The sequence below is a fragment of the Canis lupus genome, chromosome 16, assembly GCF_011100685.1.
Source record: "Canis lupus familiaris isolate Mischka breed German Shepherd chromosome 16, alternate assembly UU_Cfam_GSD_1.0, whole genome shotgun sequence".
NCBI classification, from domain to species: Eukaryota; Metazoa; Chordata; class Mammalia; order Carnivora; family Canidae; genus Canis; species Canis lupus.
In genome coordinates this window covers 8,722,626-8,745,293 of record NC_049237.1, presented here as the reverse complement: position 1 = coordinate 8,745,293, position 22,668 = coordinate 8,722,626, and the positions used below count along the sequence as shown (strand labels likewise).

At 44.0% G+C, this 22,668-nt stretch overlaps 1 protein-coding gene across 3 annotated transcripts in view; it reads left to right on the top strand.

Moving 5' to 3' along the window:
* Positions 1–22,668, top strand: part of TBXAS1 (thromboxane A synthase 1) — a 161,786-nt gene that overhangs the window by 70,885 nt on the left and 68,233 nt on the right. For all 3 annotated transcript variants that reach the window (XM_038559412.1, XM_038559413.1, XM_038559411.1), the window contains 2 exons: positions 5,185–5,281; positions 17,773–17,889. In XM_038559412.1, coding sequence (XP_038415340.1) covers positions 5,185–5,281; positions 17,773–17,889 — 214 coding nt within the window. The remainder of the gene's footprint in view (positions 1–5,184; positions 5,282–17,772; positions 17,890–22,668) is intronic.

Below are 22,668 nucleotides of genomic sequence, written 5' to 3'. Positions count from 1 at the left end.
CATTTAGAACATGCACAAGCAGGGTGAGGGGAAAAGGCCGCGACAGAATCCCAGACTCCCCACTGACTGTGGAGCCTGACATGAGGCTCCATCTCATTGTCCCTGAGATCATGACCTGAGCCAAAATCAACAGTGAGATGCTAACCAACTGAGCCACCCAAGCACCCCTGCCCATTTTTTATTGGATTGCTTTTTAACTATTGAGTTTTAAGAGTTCTTCATATATTCTAGATGGAAGTCCTTTGTCAGATATATGGTTTACAAATATTTTCTCCTAGTCTGTCAATTGTCTTTTCATCTTGATAGGGTTTACAAGGAGCAAAACATTTTTATTTTGATTAAGTTCAATTGATCAATCTTTGTCTTTTATGGATTGTATATTTGTTCTTAAGCCTAAGGACTCTTTGCCTGTCCTAGATCCAAAGATTTTCCCCTTTTTTTCTAGAAGCTTTATGTTTTACATTTAACTCTGTGATCTACTTTGAGTTGATTTTTGTAGAAGGCGTGAGGCTCATTTTTTTGCCAATATATGGCCAACTATTCCAGTTCCACTTGTTGGAAGGCTATGCTTACTCCATTGAATTGTTTTGTGTCCTTGTCAAAAACCAGTTGAGGATATTTGTGTGGGTCTATTTCTAGGTTCTCTATTCTGTTCCATTCATCTATGTGTCTATTTCTCTGCCAATACCACACATTCTTGGCTACTGCAGCCAAGTCTTGGAATCTGGTAGACTGATTCCTCCCACTTCACTTTTTTTTTTTTTCCAAAATGGATATAGTTATTTGAAGTCCTTTGCCTTTCCATATATATTTTAGAATAAGCCTATCTATGCCTACAAAAAGTTTGCTGTGCTTTTTATAGGAATTGCACAGAGCCTATGGATCCGTTTTGAAAGAACTGACAGCGTGGAGTCTTCCAATCCATGAACATGCTATATTTATTTATTTAGGTCTTTTTTATTTCCTCTACATTTTATATGGCATTGTATTTTAATTTTGGATTCAACGTGTTCATTGTTGGAATATAGAAATACTATTGATTTCATGTGCTGATCTTGAATACTGAAAACTTGTTGAACTCACTTATTAGTTCAGGATTTTTTTTTTAATTCTTTGGTATTTTTCTATGTGGACAATGCTGTCATCTGAGAGTAGAGGACAATGCTTGTTCCTTTCCAATCTAAATGCTTTTTATTTATTTTTTCTTGCCTTATTGCAAGTTCTAGAACTATGCTGAATAACAGCAGTGAGGGTGGACATCCTTGCCTTGTTCCCAATCTTAGGAAAACACACTCTTTCACTGTTAAGTGTGATGTTAGCTCTTTTTTGTAGATTTCTTGTAGATACTTTTTAATTTGAGAAATTTCCCCTTTCTACATGAGAATTTTTATTATGAACAAGTGCTAGATTTTGTCAAATGTTCTTTTCTACATCAACTGAATAACCACATAATTTTATTTTTTATTCAATTTATATGTAGATCATTTTGATTTTTTTAAAAAAAAATATTGAACCAGCCTCAGCCTGGAGTATTTGGGTGGCTCAGTCAGTTAAGCATCTGACTCTTGATTTTGGCTCAGGTCATAATCTCAGGGTCATGAGATTGAGCCTGGTGTTGGGCTCCATGCTCAGTGAGGAGTCTGCTTGAGATTCTTGCCCCCTCCCCTACCCTTTCCCCCACTTATGTTCACTCTCTCTCTTTAAATAAATAAATAAATAAATAAATAAATAAATAAATAAATAAAATCTTTGTGAGAAATATTGAACCAGTCATGTATACCTAGAATAAATACCACTTGGTTGTGGTGTATAATTCTTTCTATAGATTGCAGGCTTTGATCTGTTGATACTTTGTTGAAGATTTTTGTATCCAGGTTCTATGAAATACTGATCTAGTTTTCTTTTTTTGTACTGTCTTTTTCTGGCTTTAGTATCAGGGTAATCCTGGCTTCATAAATGGAGTTGGGGATTATTCCTTCCTCTTTTATTTTCTGGAAGAGTGTGTAAAATTGTTAATTATTCTTTAAATGTTTGGTAGAATGCTCCACTGAAACCATCTGAGCTGGGAGACGTCTTTTTCAAGAAATTTAAAATTATGGATTCAATTTCTTTTATGGTTATGGGATTATTCACATTGTTTATTTCATCTTGGATGAGTTTTAGTAGCTTGTAGTTCTCAAGGAATTTGTTCATTTCTTCTAAGTTGTCAAATTTATTAGTGTGACGTTGTTATAGTAGTCTCATATTATTTTAATGGTTGTAGAATCTGTAGTGATGTCCCATTTCGTTCCTGATATTGGTGATTTGTGTCTTGACTCTTTTTTATCTTTGTTAACTTGTGTCTTGACTCTTTTTATCCTTGTCAGTCTTGCTAGCTGTTTATTAGTTTTATTGAGTTTTTTCCAAGAGCTAACTTTTTTTGTTTCATTAAATATTTTTCTGTTTTCAATTTCATTCATTTCTGCCCTTGTCTTTATTATTTCCTTCCTTCCGTTTGATTTAGGTTTTTTGCTCTTTTTCTAATTGCTTGAGGTAGGAACTTAGATTATTCACTTATGATTTTTCTTTTTTTCTAAGATAGTACTTAATGCTACAAATTTCTGTCTCAACACTACTTTAGCTACAGACATAAATTCCAATTTGTTATCTAATTATAATAGAGTGATGTATTTGTTTTCTTTCATTCTATTTCTTGATTCATTTGTTTTTCCTTCTTATGGGTTACTTGAATGTTTTTTAGAATTCCTTTATGACATTAAAAAATTTTTTTCTATATCACTTTGTGTAGTGTCCTTAGTAGTTGCATAAATATACATATGTAATTTTTCAGTCTACTGGTATACCACTTTGAGTGATGTGAAGAAATTTTACTTCCATTTTTGTCCCTTTACCTGCATTATTTCTTAATATAATTATCTTAAGGATTATCTCTAAGTATACAGAACCCCATATCAGATGGTGTTATCTTTTTTTTTTCAACCATCAAGTATGATCTGAGAAACTCATGAGAAGGTTATTCTGTTATTTTTTAGGCACTCCATATTATTCTTTCCTTGCTGAAGTTTCAAGCTTCCTTCTGTTATTATTTCCCTACTGTTTGGAGAACTTCCTTTACCGTTATTTAAGGGTAGATCTGTTAGTGACACATTTTCTTAGTATTCCTTCATCTGAAAACGCTGTTATTTCTTCTTTCCTGAAGTATATTTTCTCCTGGTATAGGACTTGTGATCGACAGACCTCTTCTTTCAGCATTTGAGAACTATGCCACTTTCTTCTGGCCTCCATGGTTTCTGATGATAAATCTGCTTTCCTTTGAATTGGTGTCCCTATAAATAATCCATCCATTCTCTTAGCTGCTTTCAAGATTATTTTTCTGTTCTTAGTTTTCAGAAGTTTAACTATGATATGTCTTGGCATGGGTTTCTATGGGTTCCTCCTATAGAGGATTCACTCAGCATCTTGTTTATGTTTTTTGCCAAATGGGAGAAATTTTCAGTGATTATTTCTTCAAATCCAGGTGGCTTTTAAGCATATTTTATATTTGAGAAGCCTTGCTCTAGAGTGGATTTCAAGGGTCCTGGAACCCCTCAAATTGTATACAAAATGCTGTAAATATCCATGTTTCTTAGGGAATGTCTGCAGCTTTCACTAGATTCTCTAGAGGTCCATGAAACTCGCCATAAATTTCATGAAAAGATTGTTTTATAGCCATATTGAGTCATTTGTGGTCTTCTTGATTAAGAAACAATAAAAACTACTTGGTATACTTTCTTTCCTTCTACCATATCTTTTGAATTTCTATTTCCCAAAGATTGCCCCCCCCCAATTTTGGAAAATATGATCATTCAGGTGAATATTTTCTGAGTGCCTAATATATGCCAGCCAAAATTTTTCCCCATTTTCCCCCAGTCAGTGAGAAGAGGAGTTTTAAAAATTAAAGCCATTTTTAGCTTTTGAAAAGTTCTCAGTGACTAAGAATTCAGAATAAACTTTGCTGCTTTCATATCTTGTGACTTTACTCTTTAAAATCTATTCCTTACTGCTCTGAGCTGAATATGACAATGGTCACATTATATCCTGAAAGTACAATTTCGTAGACTAAAGACATGGCATTATGCAGTGGATCCATTTATCATCACCACTCAAGTTTGCTTCATACGGTTGGTAGCCAAACACTCCTAGTTCCTCCAAGCAGACTCATCCCTGGACAGTTGCACACACAGATCCCTCTACCTAGTGTACCCTCACCCCCTTTGCCACTCACATTCCTAAACTAACCCCTGCTTATCTTTTGGAATTCAGTTTGAGACGCACCACCTCTGCGAAGCCTTTATTCTCCCAGCACCAAGTTGGATGTGCCTCCAATGTTACCCCTGCTTGCCAGATGTCACACTGTGTGCTGATTACCTATCACTCCCATCAGACTGTGCGACCCTTGACAACTGTGACTGGGTCTTTGTTGCTTTTATGCCCCTGGTACTTTAATAAACGTAACCAGACATGTACTCAAGTGCCAATTCCACTCAGAGTTCACTAACACCAGCTGACTGGCTGCTCCTTTCCTCCATTTCTTCATTAATGTCAGAAATATCTGCTGAACTACTTCATGCACAGGTGTGGCAACCAGATGTTCAGCCCTTCATCAGCAGATTTGATCTTTCCCAAATTTTCACAGAATTTATTAATTCACTTTAGATTTTTTCCAAGGATCAATATATAAGTGTTTTGGCCTTTTTTTTTTTTTTGCTAGAATATCTGTCTCCCCATTTTTAGACAATATGGACTACACTGACCTCTGCCATTTTTACTTACTACTGGGTCTTATGAATTCTTTAATATTGTGTTTGCATTTACAGATATATCTTTTCTATTGGGCTATGAGCTTCTTAGGATGCTCTGGGGGGGACTCTGGGACTCTCCCCAGAGTTTCCAAAGCCTGGTGCAAGGTGGATTCCAGAAATGTTTGCGGAATGAAATTTGATGCTAGATCATCACAGCTATACTATTCCTCATGATTAGCACATGTATTTCCACATTTTCTCCACACCTTTACTTCCTATTTGTCTTTTTTTTTTCCTATTTGTCTTTTATTCTTCATTCTAAGCATGGGGAATTCTTTTTGGAAAGGGGAAATTGGTAGATAAATACAGAACATTTTAAAGTAATTTTTTTTTATTCCCTCAGGTACTATCTTGGTCGCCGGATGTTTATTGTTATCTCTGAGCCAGACATGATCAAGCAGGTGTTGGTTGAGAACTTCCATAACTTTACCAACAGAATGGTATGTAGTTTTCTCTCTGCATATGGATGAATGGGGAATCATTTCTAAGATTCAAGGACTGCACATCACATCTAATAGGGATGTGATTGGGCCCCTTATCGGGTTTAGATCAGTTTGACTCAAAATAGCTCTCCAAAGAATTCAGGTTTTCAAAAGAGGTGCACAGGACTGGTAGAAAAGAATGGCATTTGCATTTAAGAAATGCTTCAAGAAAGCTAAAGCTCAAGAGAAGTTCTGGCTAATAAAAATGCTAAAACCAGAAGGGTTTTTTTAAAGCTTGTGCTAAAAGCTAGAAGAATCCAGAGGGCGCAGGTCAAGTGACTGAGGAAGACAGAGGAAGGTTAATAAATATCAGAGGGAAAGCAATTTTTCAAGCCTCTTGTGCTTCCATCTTTCCCAGAGCGTATAAAAGTCTTAAGGCCAGAAAGGGAAGACAAGCAACATTACAAGGGAAATTTGTCCCCTTGTAGCAGGAGAAGCCTGTAAGAGGGCTCCCCAGGGTCAGTTCAATCCAATCCACTAAAGAATGTGTACATTCCATCTTTTTGAGAAAGTACATATCCTCCTACTTTTTATCTTTGTTGAGGACTCTTAAAGAATGAAAGAGCTGACTAATAGTGGCACATGTTAGTGTTGTTCCTATTCCCCAAAGATGAAGAGGATAGGAATTCTAGCAGAGAAGACCACTGATCTCTATGTTGATTCTTGGAAAGATTCTAACATGAATAAATGAACACTTGCTTGTGAAAATTGAGGGAATCACAATCTTTTTTGGGGGAGGGGACAAATTAAACTCAACTACCATTCTTAGAGGAATAATAGGTAATATATGCACTTTTCTCGGTTATTTGGCAAGCTTTTGCATACCCACCATATGCCAGGTGCTGTCTAGGTGCTGATTTTAAAGAGCTAGAAGATGCAGGCTTGTCCTGAAAGAGCTCACAGTCTAGAGACAGTGGGAGACAGGTGAATAAACCAGTATTCTATGGTCTGGTTATGTGTGCTGCAGTGGGAACCACTGTGTCATCCAGGATGGGGCCAGGGGAAGGCTTATTAGATAGATCTCTGGGGCTGAGTCCTAAAGGTATTAGCATAGCTCCCCTGCATTCTGTGCTGGTTGAGCCACCCAGAGTGGGGTTTTTTTCCTCATAAAATTTCATGAGAACGTATGAGATTGGTACAATTATCATCTCTATTTTCTAGACAGGGAGACTAAGACACAGAGGGCTTAAGTGACAGCCCTGGTCACGTGACTAACAGGAGGAAGAGCAGGGAACCTCGTGCCACACCCCCGACTCAAGTCCTTACTGCCCCACTACCAACAGCTGCCTTGGGTGACACTTCAGGATTGTCAAGGTGTCACTGAGTAGTTAGGTGCTCACCCCCAGCAAGCTCATCTTCTGGCCCCAGGGTGTCATGCCCAATTCCAGTTATCATATGGCCACTAGAAGGAGGTGACTGCCTGGCCTGTTAACACTGTCACCTCAGGGCAGCTAAAAGAATTGCAGAAGTTTAACTTCTCCGCTGCCTCCCCAAATGTGATGTTGCTACTCTGCTGTTCAAAGTCTTCTGAAGTTCTCTTCTGGGGTGCTGCTGGGATCTTAGGGACGGAGGCTGATGGTCAAGTGCAGTTGTAGCATACAGCTCTGCCGGATTCAGTAAGGAATGTCGATTAAAGAAGCGGGGAAGCCAGTGAGTCCCAGGACCTGGACCCCCAAGCTGTATCCCAGCAAGCAGGGAAGGCGCCCCTGAGCCCCCCTGGCGGAGACATGGGACCTAGCAACCACATGTCTCTGTATTGCTTCATGTGACACCCGGATGTCTCCAGGGCACGAGCCCCTGAGAGCTGACCTGGAAGAGGGCTGTGCGCTGACATGCTGGGGACATACGCTCAGCACACAAGTTCAAGCAGGGAGCACAAAAGAAAGTTGCCTCAGCTTCAGCCAGTTTCTCCTGCAAACCATTTGTTTGTCCTGACTTTTTCCATCCCCTAGATCATTTTTTTTTCTACTTCCCAGACTACGATTCCCCAGAATATGGTTCCTTTTACCTTCTTCTACTGCACACAATGCCCTTGGGATAAAGTTCAAGCTCTCCAGATGAGACTGAAAGGCCTTTGTAATTTAGATCCATGACATATGCTCCAACCTGGCCTCTCACTGCTCCCCAAGGCGGGCTGTGGCTCCAGCGGGACCAACCCCTTCATTCTCTCTGCGTCCTGCTCTAGAGAGTCCTGCCCCCGTGCCTTTGCTCAGGCTGCCACACTAGCTACAACTGGAGGCAGCGTAAGAGTGGGTCTTGTATTTGCTAGCAACTTGAGCTGGAGTAGATCATTCACCTTTTTAAGCTTCTCATTCCTCCTGGGCTGCTGTGAGGCCAACTGAGGTCGCGCAGACAACCCCACCTTCTACTCTGCAAGCATTAGCTGCTCTCAACAGGAAGACCCTCCACTCCTTCTACAGCCACTCAACCCTTCCCCAAGGCTCTTCTTAAATTCTGGCTCTTCCAAGAAGCCTTCCCTACTTCAGTCCACATTTGCCTTTCCCCTTGTTCTGAACCCTCGCAGCATTTGTCGTGTACACCACATCATCATGGACCCCATTGTGCCTTCTTTTTTTAAATATTTTATTTAATTTATTTATTCATGAGATACACAGAGAGAGACAGAGAGAGGCAGAGACACAGGCAGAGGGAGAAGCAGGCTCCACGCAGGGAGCCTGACATGGGACTCGATCCCGGGTCTCCAGGATCACACCCTGGGCTGAAGGCAGGTGCTGAACCGCTGAGCCACTCAGGGATCCCCACCCATTGTGCCTTCTATTTGCAGTTAAATGAAGGTATGGCTTCCATGCTAACTTGATTATTAGCTCCTTCAGGGTGGTGTTCTTTTTAATACCCATGGCCCAAACACAGGATGACTATTCAGTACCCAATATATTCTTGTTCAAATGGAACTAAGTCTCTGTCAACTTAACATCCTCCCCAGAAGAACCATTCTCCCCTACCTGAAGCTGAAGAGATTCGATCTACACCTCCTCTTCTCGATCATTCATAAACATGGAAAAAGACCCATCAAAGATGAGATCTCTAGGAAACCCCAATGTTTATAGTTTTCCATCTGGGAATGTATTCATTTATCTTTAGCTTTGTTTATGGTCTTTAAGCCAATTCCATATTCATGACAAAACAATCCTTAGTGACTCAATTTTTTAAAAACCATCTTTAGAGTGGGATTTTCTCACAGGTTTTTGAAAGTCAAATTAAATCGGGTTCTGTGGTTCCCTCTTATCCATATGCTTATTTATCTGCTCAAAGAACTCAAGGAGATTAGTGAGGCGTGCTTTCTTCATACCGACACCACGCTGCCTTCTCTCTAATAAGCCATGTTTACTTAAGTGTTCAGCAATTCAGCTTTATTATACATTCATTCAGTAAACATTAAACGCTTACTCCATGCAAGCTTCTACCAAATGGTCCCTTGTGATACGGAAAATACCTCAGCATATTAGTTGGATACATTAAGTTTGAAGGAACTTAAATAACGCATGGATTCATTTTTTTGACTGAGAGCTTGTCTCCTCATAAATCCAGGCTTGACTTAGGCACGTCCCAGAGCAGCCTGGTGGAGGATGGTTGTCATGTGGGAAGGTGGGTTTGGCTCTAGCGTTTGATGTGAGCTGTAAGCGTCCCACGAGGGACCAATGGCTGGAGGTGAGGTGACACCACGGGGAACTCACTAACACATATCTGTACAGAGCAAATAATTTGAATTCAAACTTGTTGAATGAAATATTTTTTCAAACTCGAGAACCCTGGGCTGAAGAGACCATGAGTCAGACCTGGAGGGCAGTTCTCGTATCTAGCTTTCAAACTGGCGTTTCTTAAGGCCCTCACTTCCGTGTGAGGTCTGGGCCGCTCCTTGTCCATTCTCTGGATGGCCTCCAATCCATGCCCTCAGCACTTCCAGAAGAACCTCCATGGTGCTGTAGGCACACTTCACTGTTAAACCCAAATCAATCTTCTCAGCATTCCTAGAACTTCAGTTGTCCCGCCTCAGGACCTTGGGATTTTTTTTTTTTTTTTAAGATATTTTTAATTAGCTCCCCTCTGCTATCAGGTACTCAATGAAGCCATGAGGGCAGCTCTTTTAAAAGAAAAATATCTGTGGAAACTGGAGTTGGGCCCACATGACTCCACAGAAATGGTCATAACCAGCAGTGGGACTTCCTATTCCTGGCCTCCCCATTCCGGGCCTGGAGTGGGAGAAGCTGTGGGAAGGTTGATAAGAGGTAGGGTGGTCTGTGGTCCGTGTTAGATTGGTTTGGTTGGACGGGGTCATGGAGAGAGCATATTCAGTCACTAAACTGCTATCAGGAGCTCTAGGTTCTGCTCCAAAATGACAGCATGGACCACAGGTCAGGCTGCAGGCATGCCCATCTCCAGTTCTGCCACTGGCATGGGGAGTGGAGGTGGCAGGCTGTGGTAGTTGGGTGTATGTGTGTGTGTGATATGTGGTTCCAGCCCTCAGGTCCTCACCGGCAACACGGGGTATCCCCTGTCCAGGCACAAGTCCAGCCACACCACCGACTCACAAAAGTCACACCTATAGTCACATAATGGATTTGATGAATGGTTTTATCCAGAACCATAAAGACCCAAGGGCCTGGGTTGCCCCAGGTGCTACCTTTCCCCACAGACACATGGGAATCATTGGTTTCCCTGTGAAACCACAAGCCCTTGGCACTGGCAAAGATTACGAAAGTTCTAAGGCAACTGAGTCACTGAAAACCTTATTACTCCCTGCAGCAGCAGCACCCCATTCCAAAGAACAGGAGCGTGTGGGCTTGTTACAGAGCTCATGAGCACAGAAAGCTCCATCCAAGGCTCCAGATGGGGCGGGCCACAGGTGTGGGGCCCCAGGGACCTGCCCATTGGTGTCCACTGAGGCAGGGGCAGGTAGGCTCCGCGAGTTTGCCATAAAATTGCCCCCTACACCTCTCCAACTGGTACCTCTCCACTGACAACTTTTGAAAACTTGGCTTATCTAGAATTTCTGATCCTCTTTCCCTTAAGTAAGACATTGAGTGAATGAAGCCATTCGGTTTTCACATGTGAGCCGTGAGACTTACACTGTGAGAATGGTGTTTGGACCTGACTTAGGGAAGCTTATATCACCTCAGTCAAGCCTTGAATGCTATTTTTAGCTTTGTGGGGTTAATTTTTTATTTAAATTCCAGGTAGTTAACATACAGTATAATATTAGTTTCAATGATTCAACACTTACATACAATATCCGGTGCTCATCACAAGTGCATCCCTTTTTCTTTCTTTCTTTCTTTCTTTCTTTCTTTCTTTCTTTCTTTCTTTCTTTCTTTCTTTCTTTCTTCTTTCTTTCTTTCTTTCTTTTTCTTCTTCTTTCTTTCTTTCTTTCTTTCTTTCTTCTTTCTTTCTTTCTTCTTTCTTTCTTCTTTCTTTCTTTCTCTTTCTTCTTTCTTTCTTTTTTTTTTAAAGACTTATTATCTAATTTAGAGAGAGAGAGAGCGCAAGCCAGAGGGGGTGGGGACAGAAAGAGAGGGAAAAGCAGACTTCTCTCTGAGCATGGAGCCCAACGTGGGGCTTGATCCCACGACCCCAAGACCCCAACCTGAACAGAAATCAAGAGTCAGATGCCCAACCTGCTGAGTTACACAGGCGCCCCACAACAAGCGCCCTCCTTACTCCCCATCACCTATTCCCCCCAACCCCCTCACCTCAATCTGGTGACCATCAGATTGTTCTCTACAGTCAAGAGTCTGTTTCTTGGTTGGTCTCTCTCTCTTTTTCCCCATGATCCTTTGTTTTGTTTCTTAAATTCCACATATGGCTAAAATCACATGGTATTTGTCTTTCTCTGACTAACCTGTTTCACTTAGTAGCTTTGTCTCTTTTGAGAAGGGTCAGTGCACATGATAGGCCCACAGCCCCGAGCAGGGCAGAAGTTCATACTTAAAACCCAGACTGCCGAAACCCAGAAACAGATGTGTGCAACCGCATTGGCCTGAGCCCTATTTTGAGCCAGGACTCTTTGATCTCACACACTGTGCTGTGCACAGGAGACCCTCCAGCCTGAGCTGGGAGCATCTCATCCTGGGATGGGCTGCCCCTTGGAAGCCCCTGCATCATAGCCATAGTGAGATCCCCACACCCTGAGAGCCTCCCCCTTTCACCTGCTTTTCTCATGTCTGGACATTGACTGGTATGCAAAAGCCAGGCCCGGGGCACCACACGTGATCGGTAAAACACACTTAGCTCCACGTTTTCAACTTGGTGGGGAAGTGTGAACCCTAACATTTTTAAAGGCATTGAGTGCATCCTGAAGCCTGACGGAGGGAAGAATAGTGCTAAGTGGTATTGATTTGAATGCTCCAATGCTCTTCTGTCAGAGTCTTGCAGAACTTTTTCAAACTTCAAGATCTTGCTGAAAATGATTTCACAGCTCATGTGTCACCTGACCCTTGCTTTCAACAGGAAGCCAGCTTTACATTTTTTAAAAAGAGAGATAAGTACAATCTCGTTCTTATATTTAGGCCTCCTTTCTTTAACTTTTGTGGTGGCTGAAGTAGAAGTAAGTGTATAAACCAGGAGATTAAGATCTAGAACTTGGGGGAGAGAACAGTAAAGGAGCCACAGAAGTAATTCCGGCACCTCGGTGGTTATATTCCTGAACGTCTCATGAAATCAAGTCACTGTGCCTGTGAGTCCTGCCCCTCCTGCTCCTCCTCTGCCCTGATCTCTTTTAGTAACACCCTGTTTCTCCCCCGTCCTCCCCACCTTCTGTAAGCCACGGCCCAGCAGTATGGTAAAAGGCACACGGCTTGAATTTAAAGAATTGAAATCAGATTCTGGATTTGCTGCCTTTTGTTAGCTGAGTCTTGTGGACCAGTCCTTCAACTTCTCTGGGCCCATTTCTTCTGCGTCGAGTACGAGCGTCAGACGAGGTACCCACCAGGCGTGTTTGGTTCCCAGTGCAGGTGGCAGTCGGCACCATTGGGTAAACCATGGCATCCCACTGGCATCCCAGAGAGCCATTTAGAGCTTCAGATGTGAGGGTCCCTCTTCGGGCCCACCAGGAGAGTTTCTTTTCCCAGCCAAGCACAACAGGTACTAAATCAGAGATACCTTGTCCTTCCTTAACACTGTTTCTGTCAAGAAACTGCTGAGAACTTTCGAAGGTGTTCCTTGGAAGATTTAACAAGCCCCTGTCAGGAAGAGGCCATGCTGTGGGGCATGGGGCTTGCAAAAGCACAGTTCCAAGCCTGTGGTTTCCTCCTCTTTGGTGGATAAAATGCTAGGAACTCTCTATCAGGCAGGACCACCAGAGCCCATATCAGGACTTTGTCCAATTTAGAAGAGGTCCCTTTCCTTCCACCAGCTGATACCGAGTTGTCAGACGGAGCCCGATCTGGGTTGTGCCCCCTAAGCCAGGTCCTCACTTGGAGGCCAGGCTCTCAGACCAGTCAAAGTCTAAGGCAGAGAGAGGAAACAAAGTGTATGCCTTAGGATCATTTTCTATGGCCAAGACTAATGGGTAAAAACTGTCCAGTGGAGACAGAACACTTTCACTGTTTCAAAGCACCAAATATAAGCCCTTTTTGGTTAAAATCTTTGTACAGCCAGATAGCAATTGTCTTATGTTGCAAATACCATATCATCAGGTGTAGAATTTGGGGTGATCCAGGTGAGAGAATTCTAGAGCTTTTGTTGATTAACATAATAAGGAGCCATGCAAGAGGATTCATGTATGCAGGTGAGGAGAGAGGTCATGCCATGGAGCTTCCTCATCTGTGCAAAGTTGTGCAAGAATTTGAAAGTCTGAGGGGATCCCTGGGTGGCGCAGCGGTTTGGTGCCTGCCTTTGGCCCAGGGCGCGATCCTGGAGACCCGGGATCAAATCCCACATCGGGCTCCAGGTGCGTGGAGCCTGCTTCTCCCTCTGCGTATGTCTCTGCCTCTCTCTCTCTCTCTCTCTCTCTCTGTGTGTGTGACTATCATAAATAAATAAAAATTAAAAAAATTATAAAAAAAAAAGAATTTGAAAGTCTGCAACACTGGGCCTAGCGTTTTTGTGATCATGGCATACTTTGATATTTATATTCTTACAGCCTACTTGACATACGTTACACTGAACGGGTTGGTAATTCTGGCATCGTGACTGATGATTTATAACAGTATCTTGGAGTCTTCAAAAGCATCTCATTCTGTTTACCTACAGTTCTGTGTAGGCCGTTGAAGAACTGTTGACTGCCCTGCCAGGGCATCATAGAGATCGTACAAATCTTTTTTTTTTAATATTTTATTTATTTATTCATGAGAGACAGAGAGAGAGAGAGAGAGAGAGAGGCAGAGACACAGGCAGAGGGAGAAGCAGGCTCCATGCAGGGAGCCTGACATAGGACTCGATCCCAGGTCTCCAGGATCACGCCCTAGGCTGAAGGCGGCGCTAAACCGCTGAGCCAACCGGGCTGCCCAAGATCGTACACATCTTAAGTCAAAGTTCTTACATGTTCCAGGATGCAAGAGAACTTTTTTTTTTCTTTTTGGCTAGTATAATATATTCTATTATACTTCTTACACATTTTTCATCCTGACATGCATACTCAATTATAGCAAACATGCACTGCATGCATTTTGCAGCATTTTCTAGGAAGAGCTGGTGGTTCTCATGGGGCTCTCTCAGGCCAGTTGAGAGCCACGGGTTTAGCATGTGCTAACCACCCAATACATGGTGCTCTCTTCACATCAACACGGAATGCCGAGGTTGTTGGTTTTCTTTGATAACTTGTTCCTCAGAATGATGTGCTTCTTTGAAGTTTAAAGCTTATGCTTAGTTGGTCTAATAAGAAGCTAGACTCTATTTTAAGAGATCTTAATTGAAAAGACAAACACATTCAACTGTCCAAGGGAAACTTAGCAGGGGAGCCATGAAGCCACTACTGCTGCTTGCCAAGGCGCTGTTTCCTAATTCCTGGAGAATTACCCCAAGATTAATGAGTGTGAAAAGCACTTTGTTAGCTGTAAGATCAACAAACACTGGTTGGAAACCACCCCATTCCCACCCTCCAAGTCAACTGTGAGCTCCTTTGAGGGCAAGGATTCCATTCCTTATCTTGGTGGCTTCAGTGCTCCATAGCACCTGGCACATAATAGGTGCTCAAGAAATGTTCACAGCCTTGATAACTTTTAACTAACAGGATTTTAGCTGAGGAAGGGGGGATGACTTCCAATTTGGGGGTTTAGGTTAGAGTAGGCTTTTGGAATTTTTTTGACTGTGGCCTACAATATAAAAAAAAAACCACATTGCACATCATGACATAGAGTACACAAACACTTTATTTCTCTCTCTTTCACACACACACACATCCTATTTTGTTTTCAAAACAAAATACTTATTCATAGTTTGTGAAATGTTTCTCAGAGTATCTTCTACTCTGTTCTATTTATTTCCTTAGTTTTTCTTTTTTAAAATGCTGTTTGCAATCCACTGCATTGATTTCATGGCTGGTTATGGCCCATTGTCTGGAAATCCCTGGCTGGATAGTGATTGGAGGTACCTTCGCTGAGACTCAGGAGACAAAATTGGGTGGACAGACAGGAGTCTAGAAAGCCCTGTTTCTCTGGATCTTCTTCCCTGAGACTCATGGTGCCTTCCTGTCTCAACACTCCCAGTTCTGCCCTGTCAGATCTACTAGTCCCGTACCTCATTCCTTCAGGGGAGGTCCCTCTGTAGGGAGCCCTCAAGGCATCACTCAGTAATACTAGTCAAGTATTATGTGGAAACAGGGCTGGGGGAGGGGGGTGGGGAGTTAGTGTTTGCTAGGCACAGAATTTCAGTTGTGCAAGATGAAAAGCATCTGTGGATAGATGGTGGAAATGGTTGCACGGTGTGAATGTACTTAATGCTGCAGAACTGTATGCTTACATGTGATTATGATGGTAAGTTTTACATTATGTGTATTTTGCCACAATTGAAAAACATATATATATGAAGACAGACAAACAAGCCTGCAGGGGTCCCCTGGAGATGAAGACTCCAGGGTTGGAAGAGTTGTTAAGGGTCATTTAGACTAACCCCCCTGGACGCTCAAGCTTCTCATGTAGAATTTCCCCAAAATGGTTTACAGTCATCAGTGATGGAGGCTCATTACTCAAAGCAGGTTATTTTTATCTTGGAACAATTCTGACTTTTGACTGTTCAGAAGTTCTCCTTTAGGTGAGCTGAAATTTTCCTCAAAGCTTCCACTATGGAACCCACTTCCACCCCTCAGGGTCACTGAAACAACCCAAATTTCCTCTCTCACATAATATGCATTCAGTAAGTTTTTTTTTTTTTTTTTTTTTGGTGCATCCTAAGTACCACTCTCTGATCTTCCAGTCTTCTCTTTCCAGATACAACATTCAAAAATCTGCTCTTCCCTCTTACAGAGTCATCTCTAGAAACAAAAATTCAACTCTAACCAATGCCCTGAAATTTCCCATCACAAAATGGAGAATTTTAATGGCAGTTGTAGGCTGAGAGGAGTGTGTTGGCATGGCAGGTTGATGAGGGAGATATTTGAGGACGATGCTGACATATTGCATGGAAGACTAGATTTGTCCTCTGGGTACAAGATAAAAAAAAATCTCATGGATCCAATCCTTAGGTCTGAAGGACAGATGCAAGATCCAATCAACCATGACTCTCGGCTCTAATATATTCTGTTCTGTTGGAACCCCATAAACCACTACCCAGCTCTCCTTGGAGTGAAATGCTTTATTACATGCAGCGTGGCACAGGGCTGGGTGTTTGCCAATATGTAAATTTACATAATGTGCCATTTCCTCCTTTGACTCTGGAACCCAAACACATGGGTTATGTTCCCTAGATTCCACAGAAGTGTGATTCTGTATAGGGACCATGGCACTCCTAAAGCAATTCATTCTAAATAGGAAGAGGGATTTCTCTGCAGAAAAAATATCTCAGCAACTTAGTTCTAATATATAATTAAATCCCCCCTGGATACTTTGCAGTTATGTTTTATAGCTTATTTTGAATGTTCATATTTTATCAGAAAATTATAATTTTCCTCTAAACATGAGTTTTTACCAGGCTTTTGAATTATGATGGCTGGCTTTATATTTCAACTATGAAACGGTGAAAAGAAATAGCAAAAGTGTCCATCACACGAGGTGCCAAAGAGTGCCTGGTCCTTCAATCCCCCTGCCTTCCTGTGCCCCACAGCTGTGAGTCTGGGGGCACTCCAACCAGGTGTGGGGACCCCAGTTTTGATGACCTGGTAAGAGTAGTTGGCTTCAAGATGGAAAAGAATAGCCTAGGAAGAAGGGAGAGGAGATGTCATGCTTTGCATGTTTTCAGACTTGGCTTGAATAACTCCCCTCAGAGCAGCCTTCCTGGCCGGTTAGGCCTATCATTCTCTCATCTGGCTCTATTTCTCTCTCCTAACGCGCGTACTTGTTAGTTTAGAGGGTTACTGTCTGCATCCCCAATAGACTATCCAGTGAGGGCCAGTGCTATGTTTTCTTTATTCGACACTATGTCGACAACTCCTTCCACATATGAGACACAACAAATGTTTGCTGAATAAGGAAAATGAATGAATAGAAGAACCCAGAAACATAATGACAGGATTTCTCTTCAAAGCAGATCTGTTCAAGGGTGCCTGAGTGGCTCAGTTGGTTTAAGCATCTACCTTCAGCTCAGGTCATGATCCTGGGGTCCTGAGAGCTGATCTGGGGTCCTGGGATTGAGCCCCACATTGGCGGGGGGGGGGGGTCCCTGCTCAGCGGGAAGCCTGCTTCTCTCCCTCTGCCACTCCCCCTGCTTATGCTCTCTCTCTCTCTCTCTCTCTCTCTGTCAAATAAATAAATAAATAAAGTCTTAAAAAAAAAAAAAGCAGCAGTTCCATTGGGACATACATCTGAAAGATCTCTTTTTGTTTTCCCTTTCCCTCCTCCTACACTGCCCATGTTCTCTCCCCCAACACATGTCACCAAAGACCCAGTCTGTCATCTCCCGGCCCAACCTAACCAACCCAGCCACACAAAACCCCTCGCCACAAAGTTCAGACATGAAACTCAATGCCAATATAGACGAGCCCATCTGCACGAAGCCTGCTGTTTGGTCCTCGGGGAATCCTGGCCCCGAGGCCCAGCAGGGGGACTGCAGAACACACAGAGGCCACCGAGTTCATTGTACAGTGATGACCACATTGTAACTGGTGGAACTGGGTGGAACTGGGTCAGCAGAGCCTACCCACCTGCTGCCACCAGGCCCTCGGCCATGAATCTCCAGGTCACTACCTACGAGCCTTTGCAGGCTCCCTCTGCATCTTTGCAAGAGCAAGCTAATTCGTTGATCATTGGTGGACTTTAACCAGAGTGTTTATCATAGACCCGAATCATCACCAAGGTGGCTTTGGCTCCCTTGTGTCCTAATCCTCTGCTTATTTCTCTCAGGTGTCGGGCTTGGAGTCCAAACCAGTAATGGACAGTGTCCTGTTTTTACGCGACAAAAGATGGGAAGAGGTCAGAAGTGTCCTGACTTCGGCTTTCAGTCCCGAGAAGCTGAACGAGGTAAGGCAGAGGGAATGCAGACTCACGCGGACGGACGGCTCCCTCCCTCCAGAGTGCGATGGGGAGCAGGTTCACATGGCATCACTTGTCTGCCTGGCACATTGAAATGGCCCATGCACAGGGGCCTTTGAACCTCCCCCTATGATGCCAAAAAGCCTAGGGTGCCGTACTGGATGGAGTGTGTCCCACATCTCCAGCCCCCCATACCTCCAGTTGCCAGGAAGCAACTGTGAGTCTACAAGCACTTAGGGCACGTCTGTGGGGACACGTCCCAAGACTCTGCCCAGGAGAAAACCGGAGCAGTGCCTCTCATACTTCCAGGTCTGATGGATCACCTGGGGATCTTGTTAAAATGCAGATTGTGATTCAGCAGGTCTGGGGTGTGGCCTGAGATTCTTTATTCCGAACAAACCCCCAGGTGATGCGGATGCATCTGAAGGGTGAAGCATCTTTTACAGAGCGAGGAACCGGGGTACAGCTTGAAACAAGGGTGAGCTGTGAATCCAGTCTGAAGTAGGGAGGGGATGGCCATGGGTCACGGGGGAGGGGTGAAGTGGGGGGGACACAGGCATGCCCAGGGTCACCATAGAGCCGAAGTCAGTGGGACAGGAGCACAACATACCGCCAGCTCTTTAAAACCCTGGGCCCCCTCTGCCCCCCACCCAGAGACCCGCCCTCTTCTTTGGGCCGTCTGGCCTGCCTCTTGGCCAAGTTCTTCACCAGCTGCTGGTCCGGCTTTGGTGTCTGCTCTCAATTCTGCAAGAACTTGGGACCGAGCACTTGAGCCCTTCTGATGGGAAGTATCTCGGTCAGAGTCCCAAGTACCTGTGCAATTCCAGAGCAAGTGTCCTTCCAGAGCCATCCATCAGAAAGCCTGGGCTCAGAGCGGCCTGTCTTCAGGTCAATAAATGAAAGCTACTCTTCAACCCAAGATGCTCATCCATCCAGTCCTGGGTAATTCCTATAGATCTTCTGACGTCCCCCAGAAGAGGAGAGGTCCCAGACCTCATAATTAATCCCATCCAATCAAACTCACTCAGAAACCAGGGATCCTGCCCATGTTCAGCGAGGTTTGGGTTTGTGTCTCCACACAGCCTTCAGTGTTTGAGGGCAGAGGGTAAGCTCAGCTTAAGCACCAGCTAAAACTCACCAAGCTCATATCTGTGCCAGGCACCTCTCCGAGGACTTCCTAAATACCTTAACACACTTAATCTCCAGCACATCCCTGTGAGGTAAATGCTCTTATGATCACTCTCATTTCACATATAAGGAAACTGAGGCACAGAGAGATTAAGTAACGTGCTCCGTGTCACACAGCTTGTAAGCGGCACCGCCAACATTCGAATCCAGCTCCGGAATGTGCTTAGCCTCTGTTTGCCCACTTCTCTTACCTCCATGTAATTTTCCAACGTTGTTCTAAGGCTCCTTAGGATGGTCCCAGGGGCTGTCTGGAGGGCAGGGGGAAGGAACAGGGAGCAAATGGAGCCTCTGTGGAAACCCAAGGGGATCAGAAGCAACACTTCTGTCTTTTCTGCCGAAGTTTGGAACCAACTAAGTTTTGGAAACGCATTTCACACAGAGGAAACACAGATTTCTCCATTCTTACCGGTAAAGCCCTTAGAAAAACGTAGCTCTGCGGTCTGCTCCTGCGGGCCTGCTAATGCTTCACCCAGGATGGAACACTGCAGCCTTACTGGCAGGAGGGCGGCAAGGCACATTCGAGAATGGGCCCAGACGCGCGTGGGGCTCCCCACGAATGCTCAGTTCCCGCCTCCGGGCCGCAGTTTCATCGGGGAGGCCCCCCTCTGATCAGGAGACCCAGCCCCTGCTCAGCTGCAGGTACACATGGGAATCACCTGGGAGCTTTGGAAACCACTGCTGTCTGGGTCCTGCATCTAGAAGTCCTGATGAAATCGGTCTGGTTTGGAATGCAGCCCAGGTTGGAGGGGTTTTGTGGCTCCCTGGGTGATTCTAACATAAAGCCAGCGCTGGGAGCCACCCCTCGTGGAAGCTCCCCTCAAGGAAACACAAGGAGGGGAAGTCTGGCTTCAGCTGGAGCAATGCGCCCTGCCCCATGTTCCGCTGTTACACACTGAGACTGCAGGTGAGGATTTATTTCAAGGAAGGGCCTGCTTCTTGAAAACCTGCAAAGGGGCAGCCCAGGTGGCTCAGTGGTGGAGCATCTGTCTTCAGCCCAGGGTGTGATCCTGGAGTCCCAGGATCGAGTCCCACATCGGGCTCCCTGCATGGAGCCTGCTTCTCCCTCTGCCTGTGTCTCTGCCTCTCTCTCTTTGTGTCTCTCACGGATAAACAAATAAAATCTTTAAAAAAAAAAAAAAAAAAAACTGCAAAACCGTGTTTTGACCACCCAAATGAGGTTAACCAGAACCTTCCCTTCCCGGAAGGGGAAGAGAAGTGGGTGAACCATGGGTTGACATCACTCACTCAAACATGTTGCATCAAATTTCACTGTTCGTGAGTAAACAGTGACTTGGCAGTGCTACAGATGCAGAATCTGATCACTTGTTAAAAAGAAATTGGTAAAGGGTGTCTGATTCTTTTCTAAAGTAAGCAAGAAAGGGGAAAAAAGCTTTCTTGACAGATTTGAGCTACGTTTCTTTGGGAAAAATAAATAAATCTGGATCTTTTTTCAAGGTCTAGATTTCTTTAGCACCTTATAGGGTGTACTCGGGAAATTGATATGATGTTGTTTCCCAAACAAATTCAGTGCCCCTGGGATCCAAAGCATTTTCTCCTCTGGTGTGCAGAAAATAGAGTTCCTTCAAGTGGTTTAGTGCAGAAAGGTACCTAGGGGAAAGGGCGAGGTTGTAGATGGCAGGAGGGAGGCAGGGTAGAGGGGAGGGCATGGGGAGGGAGAAGAAATGTCACACACCAGATTCCCTGGGTTTTGCTTTAGTTTTGTCCCATTACTTAACATAAACCATTGGTAAACTTAGCTCTATTGAAAATCTTCCTGGGATGCCTAGGTGGCTCAGCGGTTGAGCATCTGCCTTTGGCTCAGGTCATGACCCCGGGGTCCTGGGATCAAGTCTTGCAACGGGCTCCCTACAGGGAGTCTGCTTCTCCCTCTGTCTGTGTGTATGTGTCTCTCTCTGTGTCATGAATAAATAAATAAAATCTTTAAAAAAAAAAAAAAGAAAGAAAATCTTTCTGCTCAACACAGTTAACTTTAAGTTCTTGGGTTTCTATTAGAAAGGATGCCACTCTAGTGGAAGCAATAGTCACCTTTCTTCCTGCCTCTGGGGCATTTAGACTGGGTGAGTTAAGGTTCTTGGTGGAGGGGGGTTATCTAAATAGATGCATCAGCAAGTAGTTGACAGCAGATCTGGAGCTTGGGAGAGAAGAGCAGGAAAGATGATCATCAAAAACACAGAAATAGGCGAGGTCACACCCAGAGTGTGTGTTGTGTAGGAAGAGAAGAGGGTGGTGGCGAGAGCCATATTCAAGAGAGGGGTGGAGGAGAGACCTGCGAGTAAGACTCAGGAAGATCAGCCTGCAAAAGAAATCCAGAAAGTGAGGAAGGGATGCATTTCAAGGATGAAGGAGCAGCCAGAGGTGTTAAATGCTGCTTAGGTAGAAAGGAGCACCGCCATAAAAAAAATTGTGCAAAAAATAATATTTTCAAATATTAAAGCATGTCGGTGTGTGTTGTGCTTCACAAATCATGTTGCCTGTGATTTTCCTTCCTGCACTGAATCAGTGGTGCATGTTGCTTTAGAAGTACGCAGGGGATGCCTTCCAGAACAAGGAGGTCAGGGCTTAGGTTTGACCTGCATGCACACCAGGCTTTCTCGAGCCCTACTGAGACAGTGGTTTTAGAAGCTAAGCTTTCTTGGGAGAGAAAATAGTTTTCCTAATTCCAAAGGCAGCTCCCCTTGGAATCTGAAGAGCGAGGTTTGGGATTCTGAGCATGGAGCATTAGTCTATGCTAAAGTGTAGAGAGGATGGAGGATGTCACCAGGGGGTAGCTTCTATCCTGTGGAAGATGGGTGGAGGGGAGGAGGAAGGGAGGGCAGCGTGCAGGCCTTAGTGCCCCTGATTGCCTCCTCCTCCAGCAGCCTAGGTGACCCTTTAGGTTTCTGGATGTTTCTTTGAGCTTTAACCTCCCATTGGCTTTTGCTCTCTATATCACTGGTTCTGGAACCCCATGTGACCAAGGGCTGCACCAGAATCACCTAGAATCCTTGCTAAAATACATAATTCTAGCCACTCTAGGACCTACAGAATGAGAATTTCTAACGGTGCCTGAGAACCTGTATGTTTTACAAGTTCTCTGCCGTAATTCTGATAAGAGCCAGAGTGGAAAGCACTGGTATGAGTCTCCCTCTTGGTCCCTTGCCTGACCATCTCAGACCCAGGGCTTCCCCAGACCCCTTCCCTGCTTTATTTTTCTCTGTAGCACTACTGCCAGCTAACAGCCCATTGACTCTACTCCTCTTTTCTCTGTCGTTAACTGCATAGCACTAGGCACATAATGCCCACTCGATAGTGATTTGCTGGATGAATGGATGGATGGATGGATGAAGAATCAAAGAGCCAGGAAGCTTTCTACTGAAGGATATATGTTAAGACTAAGACAAAGGAAAAATAAAAGGGAATAGCTTTATCAAGGAAAAACTAAATAAGGGGATGAGGCAAATCATTGGCTTTCTCTCTGGAGAGTCACAGGTATATACGTGCAGAAATAGAAAAAGCAGGTCCCAAAGACAGAGAGGAGAGTGAGGCACACAGGACATAGGGTGGAGGAGGGAGAGATGA